This window comes from Chiloscyllium plagiosum, unplaced genomic scaffold (genome assembly GCF_037043375.1).
Source record: "Chiloscyllium plagiosum isolate Xiang-an unplaced genomic scaffold, Cpla_swu_hap1 HiC_scaffold_43, whole genome shotgun sequence".
NCBI classification, from domain to species: domain Eukaryota; kingdom Metazoa; phylum Chordata; class Chondrichthyes; order Orectolobiformes; family Hemiscylliidae; genus Chiloscyllium; species Chiloscyllium plagiosum.
In genome coordinates, this window is record NW_028270181.1 from 22,104,749 (window position 1) to 22,118,097 (window position 13,349).

General features: G+C 42.6%; 1 protein-coding gene across 12 annotated transcripts in view; it reads left to right on the top strand.

The window, feature by feature from the left end:
• The window catches only part of ptpn20 (protein tyrosine phosphatase non-receptor type 20), a 440,815-nt gene that overhangs the window by 186,425 nt on the left and 241,041 nt on the right, over positions 1–13,349 (top strand). For all 12 annotated transcript variants that reach the window (XM_087982468.1, XM_087982474.1, XM_087982476.1 and 9 more), the window contains 2 exons: positions 1,301–1,451; positions 10,177–10,315. In XM_087982468.1, coding sequence (XP_087838594.1) covers positions 1,301–1,451; positions 10,177–10,315 — 290 coding nt within the window. The remainder of the gene's footprint in view (positions 1–1,300; positions 1,452–10,176; positions 10,316–13,349) is intronic.

The following is a 13,349-nucleotide window of genomic DNA, read 5'->3' on the forward strand; positions in this document are numbered from 1 at the left end:
AGTTGATCCTGTGGATGTTCTGCAATCAGTGGGATTCATGGCTGATCTAACTCCATTTCGTTACAACTGCCCTATGATCATTTAACTGACACAAATTTATTAAACTCAGTCATAAAATGAACAATTAATTCAGCACCAAATGCTGTTTGCAAAGTGAGTTCCGAACATCTGACGTCCTCTGTGTGTCGAGATGATTTTCCCAATTTTGCTCTTAAAGATGTGGTTCGAATGTTTAGGCCAGTGCATCTTTTCCCATTGTGACCCCCTCAGTAAGAACACGACAATAAGGTCATTTAGAATGGAAGCATGCCTGTGGTACCTTGCTCTGAGCTACATCATAGAATTACACTTGTGGATTTTGTGGTCCTGTGTCCCTCTTTGGGAAGTCCTGTCTCTAACTCCATACCCAGTGGAACTAACTTCTCCAATTAACTCCACTTTCCCCATAATATTTTTAAAAGCTCGCCCATTAACCTTCTAAATGACAAAATTATCTAGGATCATATTTTATAATTTAAGGTCTCCTTGTATCTTAACTCTTAGGATTCTGGTAAATCGACACTACTGCTCTAATGCCCATGTATCCTTCCTATCGATGTTTCAGTGGAACCCTGTATAAAGGCATCGAGAAAGGTTCCTGCCTGTCTTCAGATAGTGCATTGGGCTATTTAATGTTCATTGAACCTCTCATTGAAAGGGTGGTCTCTCCAACTTAGCAGCATTGCTTCAGAATATCCCTTGAACCTGCATGTTTAGTTCCTAAGTGGAGTGTGAACACTCAGCCGTGTAATTCAGAGGTGACAGTGCACCCAAACGAGCTAAGCTAAATTGATTAGAGACTGATTAGGGACTCAAAATGATCTTTCCCTTGACACCTAGAGTCTGCTCCCTGTCTTAGTTTAAAAATTAAAGCCAGTGCATTTGGCTTAGTACCAAGTCAGAAGATGCACTCTCTGTGTCATCAGGGATGCTCCCTACTATTTTCCCTGTAAACCTTTGTCTCCTCTTTTTATCTAATTAGCGATCACAGTTTTCACACCCTTTGTTTGCCTCCCTATCTTTGCAATCCCCTCTCTTGCTAATTATATATGGTTGCAGTCAGTCTTTTCATCTCCCGCTTTCATGCTATCTTTCTGAGCTCTTTATCTCTCTACTAACCTGTTCCTCTCAAGAACTATAATGGAAAGATCTGTATTTCATTAAAAGTCCATCGCTCGCAGCAGCTAAAACAGCCTCTCCTGGGAATTTCGGCTCTTTGGTCCTAATCTTCGGGATGTTCCCACTTCCCTTTATTTTACAGATAAGGAATTCTTTTTTCTTGACCATTTTACCAAACTGTACAAGGTGGCACCCAGTGGATGGAAGGACCAATCCAAAAAGAGAACGACAATTGTGAACTTCACACTGTTCCTCCGAATAAAGTTCTTCATTGAAAACTTCAGTTTGATTCAGTAAGTAAAAGGCTCAACATTTCGTTGCCAAAGTGGCTGTCTTTTCTGCTGCACACCCATGAATGTTTTTCTCAACGTCAACCTCAGACAAGGAGGACAAAATGCATTTCATTCCCATCCACCTTGTGCCTGACCCATGAAGCAATCTGTGCTGCTCCTGAGTTGCCAGTGCCTCTGACATTTACCTGGGCACAATTTTATGAAATAAATACTTCCCCTTTTGATTTAAAGCAGGAACCCACAGAAGGTGACGCCTGATTTAAGGTTCTGCCCAATTCTTAAGGGCAACTTGGCACTGGTGCGGGGGATTCCTGCAATGTAGTCTCCTGCATTTCAACCTTTGAATAGATGCTCCCCACAGAGAATTATCGTGACAGCGCACAGCTCTCCTTGGGGAGTGGTGACTGGTGGAATGATTAAATTAAAGAAATGAAATTTAAATCTTTCGAAGCTCAAGCGGTTGATGAGTCTATTCAAGTATCTCCTTCCTGACTAAAATTAGATTACACTCCCTGAAATCATTCCCTTCGGCCTGAAATTAGTATCTTTCCTGAGTTTAATTTCACAGTTGGGAGTTAATGCTGTACAGTTGGAATAATCTTTATGCTGAGTCTATTGATGTACAATCAGTTTCACACATATTGAAGGGGATGATGGTTTAAACTCATCAGCAGGAAAGAAACTGAAGGTTGTGCTGATAAGGTTAGATGGAGAAGTGGCTGGGGCAGCCTACATGAATCACACAGAGGCTGGAAGGGGTTTGTTGTGCCTTGGTTTGGGGGAAGAAGAAACATTATTGTTCCTCTTGGCCCACAAGGTATATTGGAAAAGCCCTTATTCCACAGATGTAGGGGCCTTTTCACTTTCCTAACAGAAAGAATGGTTTCTCTTTTGGAAAGACCAAACCTAGAGACCATTGATATAAGATAGGCACGAATTTGGAATACAGAAGAAACTACCCAAGGAATGGAGAGAATGGGGAACTTGCTCCCTCAGGAAGTGGTTGAAGTGAAGAAAATGGAAGCATTTAAAGGAAAGCTGGATAATCATGCAAGGGAGAAGTGATTGGAGGATTACAATGACAGGTTTCAATGATAAGAATGGCATGCGGCCCAAGCAGACCATCGACACCAGCATGCTTCAGCTGAATGACCGTATATATACTCCATAAAAACGAGGATTTTCTGGAGCATGAGGCAATCTGGCCCAAAGGTTTGGAAAGTAAAACTCTGGTTAAATTTGGAGCTGCTTCCTCAAATACATAAAATGTGGTCCTGCTTCTGGACAGAAGTTTAGTCATTCACCACACAAAGGTTTGTGTTAAAACAAGAAGTCGATGTGTTAGAAATGGAGTGACACAGAGTGTCCAATATTTAAATCATCAGGTACCCATCTCTCTCTCTCTCTCTCTCTCTCTCACTCACTCACTAGTTCTCAGGTTTTAAAGCTGCTATGTATTAATGCGAGAGGCTTATTAGGAAGGAAAATAGCCTTACCTCAGGGCACCCATTTATTGCTACAATGTTCAAACTGCAGTCCATGCACCACAAATTCTCTATGTTTCCCATGATGCTGCAGTGTCGGAAGCTCAATGTGCATTGTTGTTGTTGATTTGTTGCTTTTGACCTGTTTGAAACACGTGTCTTGAGAGATTTGTAAAGGCATGAGCTCACAGTTCTATTGGCCTCATTGCAAAAATACTAATTCGGACTGGTGGGACCTTGTATCTTGAGCAGAGGACCAAGGGCTTTGTGAGCAGGCCATTCAGCTTTACCATTCAACAAGATCATGTCTGATCTGATAATCCTTTACTAACGTTCCTGCTTTTTCTTCTTAACCCTTGATTGCCTTACCGAAATCTATCTCAGCCTTGAATGTACATTGTCTGTTTAATGGGATTGTACATTTAAGACTTAGATATTTGCTCCACTCTATGCATCCCTGAGACTATGGCGTCTAAGAAGAGAAAGCTTAGACACTCCTGCTTTAAGTTCTTGATCAGTCCCAATGTAATGCTCATTACTGGCATGTGACTCTTACAATGGGAGATGGAAATAGAATAAGTACATGTTCTGGTTCAGAGGTTTGACATTTACTATGATGCACGGTGGTTCAGTGGTTAGTGTTGCTGCTTCACAGCACCAGGGACTTGAGTTCAATTCCAGCCTTGGGCCACTGTCTGTGCGGGGTTTGTACGTTCTCCCTGTGACTGCATGGGCATCCTCCCTCAGTCCAAAAACATGTAGGTTGGATGAATTGGCCATGCTAAATCACCCAAAGTGTTCATGAGTGTGTAGATGAGGTGCATTAGTCAGGGATAAATGTAGGGGCGGGGAATGGGTCTGGATGGGTTACCTTTTGGAGAGTTGGTGTGAACACGTTGGGTTGAATGGTCTGTTTCCACAGTGTAGGGATTCTATGAACTAGCCAATCCTATCGACAACACAGAGTCAGAATAATATTGAAGAGGGCCATTCAGCCTATCCATACAATGCTAGGCCTCTTTAAAACAATCCAGTCAGTCCCATTCCTCACTCTAATCCAGTGGCTCAGTTAATTTATTTCCTTTGAATGCTCATCCAATTTCCTGCTGAAATCATGGATCATCTCTGCTATTGCCATCCTCATGGGCAGAGATTTCCAGGCTTTAAAAACATCTTCTTCAAATCCCTCCTTAATCTCTCACCCAAAATCATAAATATCCCTGAGTCATTGTACCAGCTGATGGGAGCAGCTCTTCACTGTCCATGCCATCTAAACCTGTATGTCTTTATTAGAACTTCCCTTCACTGCCCTCTGATTCAAGAGAAACAAGCCCAGCCCTTTCAACCTTGGCTAAAGTCCCTTACTCCTGGATCAGAATAGATATTGATTGCAAGTGCAAGGGAGTGATTTCTGGAGTGTAATTGAATTGTGGATGATGTTGTTATGCGTTACACCCTTCTCAAGATCCGCAGACCATCATTTGGGTGAAAGAAAATTAAGTAATATATTCCTTTCCATTAAACCATCATAAAGCTGTAAATTGATGGAATCCTGGTGTCACCTACAACATCATCTGGATGAACTGTTAATGTACACTTGGCAAGAATGGAGAGAAGTAATTCCATTTCCAAAACAACGTGCAATTAATGAGAGTGTGCGCTCAGAATCCCATGATCTATACCTGATTCATTGTGCTGCAAAGGGCCTATAGCAATGAGAAACGATTTCCTGGATATCATTTACTCACTGAACCTTATCTGGCAGATCCAGTGAGTCTCTCTGTTTCCAGCTTTCCATTAATTTCTGAAGCAAAATGCTCTGTTACATCCATCCACTCAATAGTAGGCTGTTATAGGACAAACTGATAGAAATGTCACATGACGTCGGGTTTTCCATTGCCGTTCTTAAACTGGCTATTTTTGGAGACCGTGTTTGTTGACAATCTTGACTGCACACAATTCCACGCTCGCTAGGTCCACATTACATTTTGATAAAATTACACTGAAGGAAGCCTGACCTGCCTCAAAACATGCTAACGCCAAAAAAACTCACGAAACTGCGGCAATGAAGGAACTATGTGATAAATGTGTTTATTTTTCACTTCATCCCCACCTCACATTGGCCTAAGCCTGTACAGTAAAAAGGCATTGAGAAACATTGGGAGCTAGCTCTGGAAAAACTCATTAATCATTTTCTACTTTGTCTGAATGACTGTATATCGACTACCTAATCCCCAAAGTGAGGATTTTCTGGAGCACGCGGCAGTCTGGACCCAAAGATTTGGAAAGTAAAACTCTGATTAAATTTGAACTGCCTCCTCAAACACACACATTAGGATGTGCTGCCTTTGGACTCGGTCAAATGTGGTTTCCATGTTTGTCTGCTGCAGTGTGAAATCCCAGAGCATTTTAGTCATGGATTCACACAGCATGGAAACAGTCCCTTCGGTCCAACTCATCCTTGCTGACCAGACATTTCAATCTGACCTCGTCCCATTTGCCAGCATATGGCCCAAGTCCTTCTTATCCCTTCCTATTTATATACCCATCCAGATGCCTTTTAACTGTTGCAATTGTACCAGCCTCCACCACTTCCTCTGGCAACTCATTCCATACACACACTACCATATATGAAAAGTTACCCATCTGGTTCTTTTGAAATCGTTGCGCTCTCTTATACCTTATACCTATCCCCTCTAGTTTTCTGTGGTCTTTGTGTGTTCAGCTAGGGAAACAGATGGGACAAAAACAGAAATTGCTGGAGAAACTCAGCAAGTCTGGTAACATTTGTGTTGAGAGAAACAGGCTTAATGTTTCGGGTTGAGTGACCCTTCTTCAGAGTTTATTACAATTTGTTACAAGCAATATCTGTTTGTGCTTTAGATTTCCAGCATCCACAAATCTTTTTTTAGATTCCCTACAGTGTGAAAACAGGCCCTTCGGCCCAACAAATCCACACCGACCCTCTGAAGAGTAACCCATCCATACCCATTTCCCTCTGACTAATGCACCTAACACTATGGGCAATTTAGCATGGCCAATTCACCTAACCTGCACATCTTTGGACTGTGGGAGGAAACCAGAGCACCCGGAGGAAACCCACGCAAACACAGGGAGAATGTGCAAACTCCACACAGACAGTTGCCCGAGGCTGGAATCGAACCTGGGGCCCTGGTGCTGTGAGGCAGCAGTGCTAACCACTTTTGGGGGAGCATTCATTCCACTTTTCAGAGCTGTCAGGGTGGCGATCTTCCTCAGTACTGCATCCACAGTATTTCCTTTTATTTGAATATCATCCTTTCCTTGCATTGATATATTTTGTCCACTTGCTAATCCAAGCAACAACTGGGTGGCATGGTCATATGGCAAGCGGGCACAGGGTCAGCTGAACCCGAGATACCAGTCCTGAACTTTGGCTAATCACGGGCTTCCTTCTGTTGGGTGTCCCACTGTGCCAGTGGGATTGGCTGCTAACTTCAGCACAACTGGAACTTCTGATTACATATTGATTCACCACAATTTCATTGTTGCGGTTTTTTTATTGGTAAACAGGGTATGGGTGGCATGGATAGATTGTGTCCCACATGAGATGAATGATCACGTAACCATATTTCCAACCAAGGGATAAATTTCAGCCATAACTCTGGGGAAATTCCACTTCACTTTTTAATATAGAGATCATGTGATATAGGAGCAGCAGTAGGCCATTCAGCCCATTGAGTCTTCTCTGTCACACAATGAGATCGTGGCTGATCTGATAATGCTCAAGCCCACTTTCCTACCCTTTCCCAACGGTCCTTGATTTGAAACAGCACAGTGGCTCAGTGGTTAGCACTGCTGCCTCACAGTGCCAGGGACCTGGGTTCAATTCCAGCCTTAGACGATTGTCTATGAGGAGTTTGCACTTTCACCCTGTGTCTGTGTGGGTTTCCTCTGGGTGCTCCAGTTACCTCCCACAATCCAAAGATGCGCCAGTTAGGTGAACTGGCTGTGACAAATTGTCCATAGTATTCAGAGGTGTGTAGGCTAGGTGCATTGGTCAAGTATAAATGTAGAGTAATAGGATAGGGGAATGGGTCTGGGTGGGTTACTCGTCGGAGGGTCAGTATGGACTTGTTGGGCCGAAGGGCCATACTGTAGGAATTCTATGATTAGAAACCTATCTATCACAGCCTTGACAGCACTCTGCAGTAAAGTATCTCACAGATTCACTACTCTCTGGGAGAAGAAATTCTTCCTCAAATACGTTTTGCTACATTCACTGAACAGGCAGGTCATGGTTGAACATCTTGTCGGAACAAAATAATGGAGAACCTAATTTTTATTCTGCTGCAGTAAAGCTTGTTGTTCCTTGTGTACCACCATGACTGTTCCATCTTACTGATTACGAGATGGTGACAGAATTGTTTGGCCTTCCAAATCGATGGTAATGAAAGGCACTGTGCTGGAAGGCTGCCGGGGGCTTTGAAGCAAAACAACTTCAGGAACAAAGTAATTGCGATTTTCCTTTAGGCAGCCCGTTAACAAAAACGCGCCTCCTTTTGGCAAACAGACCAGCGAAGAGCCCAGCATTCCCTCAATTGTTTTTTATTCCACACAGAGCTCCTAGGCTCAAGTGTGGCAGTAACGTCCAATCACTGTGCTCAGAATGTCAGAGCGACTGTGCTCACACTCAGTTTAGAGTTGCTAAAACCGAGTGGACCTCCCTGAATAATGTTCACCAGCTTTGTCTTAGGTTACGGTCGTTTTCTTTTTGATGGTTGCTTTGTCATGTTTGACTGAAAAAAGTGTGAATACAGCTCCATGGGTGAGGGGATATTGAATTTATGTGCAGCGTCCACATAAATGACTCTTCAGCCGACGAAATGAAGTTGACTCATTTCATCCATCACGACGATTGACGTACCCTCAATCCCAGGACCTCAGAGTGGGTGCACGATGTCAATCAGGCTTCACTATCCTGTGAAATCTATTGTGAAATGCCAGTGGGCAGTAGCTGAGATGGTTATAAGCTTAAATCAAATGAGAACAATAGAAGCAAATCATTTACTGAAAATAAGCCCTCTAGAGGGTGAGCCAAATGTAATAGTCATACAGCTGCACAGCATGGAAACAGACCCTACAGTCCAACTCAATCATGCCGACCAGACATCCCAACCTAATCTACTCCCATTTGCCAGCAATTGACACATATCCCTCCAAACCCTTCCTATTCATAAACCATCCAGATGCCTTTTAAATGTTGTAATTGTACCAGCCTCCAGCACTTCCTCTGGTAGTTCATTCCATACACGCACCACCCTATCTGTGGAAACGTTGCCCCTCAGGTCCCTTTTAAATCTTTCCCCTCTCACCTTAAAGCTGTGCCCTCTAGTTTTGCACTCTCTGACCCTAGGGGAAAAAACTCAGCTATTCACCTTATCCAGTCTCTCAGGATTTTGTAATCTTCTGTGAGGTCACCCCTCACCCTCTGATGCTCCAGAAAAAATAGCTCCAGCCCGTTCAGTCTCTCATGAGAGCTCAAGCCCTCCAACCATGGCAATATCCTTGTAACTCTTTTCTAAATCCTTTCAAGTTTCATAACATCCTTCTTATAGCAGGAAGACCAGAATTGCACACATTGTACCAAAAGTGGCCTAACTAATGTCCTGTACAGCCGCAACATGATCTCCAAACTTCTATACTCAATGCAGTGACCATTGAAAGCAAGCATACCAAATGTCTTTTTCATTTCCCTGTCTACCTGCGACTCCATTTTCAAGGAACTATGTACCTACACTCAAGGTCGCTTTGTTCAGCAATGCTCCCAGGACCTTACTAATAAGTCCTGCCCAGATTTGTGTTACCAATATGTAGCACCTCACATGTATCTATATTAAACTCCAGCTGCCTATCCTCGGCCCATCTGATCAAAGTCCCCCGAGTTAACCTTTGTTGTCCAAATTTGGTGTCATATGCAAAATTACTAACCATACTTCCAATATTCACATCTAAATCATTTGTATAAATAATAAAAAGCAGTGGATCCAGTACCAATCCTTGTGGTGCATCACTGGTCACAGGCCTCCAGTCTGAAAAGCAACCCTCCACCATCACCTTCTGTCACCTACCTTAGAGCCAGTTCTGTATCCAAATGGCTATTCTCCCTGTATTCCATGTGATCTAACCTTGTTAACCAGTCTACCATGTGGATCTTTGTTGAATGCCTTACTGAAATCCATATAGACAACATCTATAATCTTCATCAATCTTCTTCATCACATCTTCAAAAAACTCAATCAAGTTAATGAGCCACAATTTCCCACACACAAAGCCATGATGATTATTCCTAAACAGTCCTTGCTTTCCAGATGCACGTAAATACTGTCCCTCAGAATCCCCTTCAACATTTTACCCACCGCTGATGTCAGGTTCACCAGTCTAAAATTCCCTGACTTTTCCTTACCAACTTACTTAAAGAGTGGCACCACATTAGCCAACCTCTAGTGTTCTGGCACCTCATCCATGGCTACTGATGATACAGATATCTCAGCAAAGGGTCCAGCAATCTTTCCCTAGCTTCCCACAAAGTTCTAGTGTACACCCAATCTGGTGCCGGGGAATTATCCACCTTCATGCGTTTTAAGACATTTTTCAAGATTTTATTTATTGGTCATCTGATTTGGGAAATATCCCCCGTTCGCCTCTGAAATGGTGCCATAGGATCTTTTTAGAACCAGAGTTGAGAGCAGATTGGGCCGTGATTTAGTGCCCCATCTGAAAAGCTGCAGCTTCAATAGTGCAGCATGCCCTCGGTACTGCATTAAAACAGAAAATGTGTTGCTGGAAAAGCGCAGCAGGTCAGGCAGCATCCAAGGAACAGGAGAATCGACGTTTCGGGCATAAGCCCTTCTTCAGGAAGAAGGGCTTATGCCCGAAACGTCGATTCTCCTGTTCCCTGGATGCTGCCTGACCTGCTGCGCTTTTCCAGCAACACATTTTCAGCTCCGATCTCCAGCATCTGCAGTCCTCACTTTCTCCTACTGCATTAATACACCAGTCTGTATTTATGCTCCTGTCTCTGGATTGGGGATTTGAACCCAAAACCTTCTGACTTGGTGGGAGTGCTACCATTTCAGCCAGGGCTGAACCTTCATAGGTGATGAGAAGATAGAAATTACCCAGCTGCAAATTTATCTGCTTAAAGTTGCCCATGGTGCATAGACAATAGCAGGCCTCATTAATATCCATTCATCTTTTAGGCACAGCCTCACCCGACATCAGTATTATCTACAACTGAGGAAAGACATCCTTGAAGAGCGATTGTACTGCAGTGATGAGACAGCTCTGCTGCTTGCCTCCCTGGCTCTCCAGGCAGAGTACGGAGATTACATTTCTGAGGTCGGTACATGTCCATTATTGAACCACATTGTGTTTTTTTAAAATTGTGTTAAATGCAACACTTCAAACTGTTATTGTCCAGACTAAACCCACTCCAAATATATTAAGAAGGTAGCCTAGACTCTGACGTTTTCTTATCTTAAAGGTAAGTATAAGGTGTTGCAATCCAATTGACCAGACTACTCAATATTAAGCTAAACACATTTTATTATACACTCTTGTTAAAATGCAACAAGAGAAAGAATAAAAAAAGAATTGGCTTAGCTGTAAATCAATTGGAAAACTTAACAGAATAATAGATTAGTTAACTAATAAACCGCCAGGGCTCCCTGATTGACCTAGATTAATATCCCCAATTAAGGACCTCATATAGTAACATCACATAAAGGGTATATTCAGAAAACAGATTATGTCGCATCCAACTCCAGCAGCCCAGGAAGAAAAGCATCAAAAGAACTCTGGTAGAGGGTAGCTGGGAGAGATGTACTGCAACCACCGGCCCAGCAACAACTTGTGTGACTGAGAAACTAAGAAATTACAAATCCTGGTTTTGTGGGAATTTGACCACACCCACTCAGGCAGCTTCTATTGTTTCAACCTTAGAAAATACCCAAGCCCTCACAAGCTGTTTGCTGAATAAGTTTTCAATGGACATCTCGGTACCTCCATGTTAAAACCTTTAAAAGAAAACAGGGCAAAACAAATCTTTTAAAGCCATAGTATCATCACAAAGCACATGGAATAGAGAAACGAAATACAGTGATCAGAAGTATATTGGCATTTTGTCTGGTGCTATTTCAGGCACCCTTGGCTCCACATTTAGCCCCACCCCTCTTCCCCAAATAACATTCTACAGGTAGTGTTTGCTGCAAATTAATAAAAGGAATAGACACAGTCCAAATATGTCAACAACCTATAGCAGGCAAAGCTCTCTACAGAGGAACCTCAATTATCTGAACGAGATGGGCGGGCACTATTTCGTTTGGATAATTGATTATTCGGATAATCGATTTTAGCTTGAACAGGGGAAGCCATACTGATCTAACGCCGTTCTCAACCGGAGAATTTGTTTAAATCTATAACTTTAATGAGTCTAAATTAAACTTTGCAGTCTGCAAATTACAGGCTAAAGTGAGAAGAACTAAACCCTTACCATGAAATCCCAGCATTAAACAAGGTTCCAAACAGCTTTTACGATCGCAAGACCATTTCCAGTATCAGTTTCCGGGAGCTTAGTCTCGTGATAGAAAGATGGAAGCCCCTCCGTGTGCATGCGTTTATGTACTTGGCCTTTTTTTTTTCATGAACAGCCTGGTAAAGTGCCAGGAATACTGTAAAACCCTTACTTTTGCAAAGGGCTATGTAACAACCCTTAACCTAAAAAAAAAAATTCCAGTCGCTGATGCGTGAGCTGCTTGTGTTTCTTTGTTTTGGCCAGCGTTTTCACATCTTCTTCAGTGCAGGTAAGTCGAATACATAACACTTATCTTTTTGATGCGGGACCTTGAAATCTTCTTCGGATAATCCAATATTCGAATAATCGAGATTCGGATAATTGAGGTTCCTCTGTATTTAAACCAAGGCTCATTAACTAGCAGATCTAACTGGGAGTTATGCCACACATAATTCTTGATCCTCAGTAGGAGCTCCACTGATGACACCAGCTTAAACGATCCCATCTCCACTGTGGCCACTGCTACTGCCCGACGCTTCACAGCAGAGAAGGGCAGGAGAGGAAAGTGCGTGGGAACACCTCCAGGATTCCTCATCCTGACTTCAACGAAGATCGCCGCTCCTTCATTATAGCAGAGACGTGATGTTCTCTACCCAACCTCACTGGTCTGCAGCAATTCAAGAAAACCCACTCCCCCGCTTCCTGATGCCAACTGGACTTGGAAAATAATTGATAGCCCTTGTCAAAAAATCCAGAACTCCAACGTTAAATAAACTGTGATTGTACTCTGTTGAATTTAGAAAGTTGGGGTGCAATTTAATCGAAGTTGCAATTATACGAAGGAGCCCAAGTAGGCTAAATTTGGAGAAGCTATTCCTGCTGGCTGAGGCAAAGGTGGTTATACAAGTTAGAACTCAATTCCTAACAGCATCGTGGATGCACCTTCACCTCATAGACTCCAGTCATCGATGAATGTATTTCACCATCAGCTTCTCAGGATGGGTGAGATAATTGCACAGAAGCTGGTATCCTGTCACCAAATCACCTTTTATTTACATGTGCATAGTGCGTGGGCTCTGACCATCCTGTTTAGATCCAGCTCTTAGAGTGAGGAGACTATCTGAATCTCCTGTTTATATCTGTCAGCTAGGGCTCCCTGATTGACTCAGGTTAACATCCCCAATCAAGGACCTCATAGTCAATGGGATCCTAGCCCTGGTTCCAATAATTCCACCGGGAAACAAGTGATGCCCTTACCGTTAGTGCTCCTGTGCCATGGACATATTGAATAAGAAGTTAGGCTATAGCTCACTACAATCTCATTGAATGGCAGAACAGAATGGAGGGGCTAAATGGCCATCTCCTGACTCACAGATGATGAAACAGACAAATCTATGACATTCTTTCAACACCATATTCCACTGAGTGACTCATTTCTTCCTATATTCACAAGGCCAGTAGCTCGGCTCGATTAACAAGCAGCCTGTTTTTCTTTTGTTATACCCTTGAATGACTTCATGTATGCCATTAAACTTCACCCCGGTGAGTGGGTTTTATTTTCTTTTATATTCAAAATTGACATTCTCTTATTTTCTTGTGTTACCTCCGTCACTCACGGAATAATTATTAATCTGCTGAAGTATAAAATTACAGTGGCAAACTCTTCACTTTGTGGTGCCATTCCACCCTATGCCATTAAAAATAAAATGCTGTTATATTTTTAAGCCTAATACCAGTAATAAAAGCTTGTGGGAAGAAAACAGTTTTTATAAACCCTGATTATCCTATTTAATGTCTGCTTAAACTTGGCTTAGCACAAAACCAATATGTGGAGGCACATAGAAACCATTAAAGAATCAC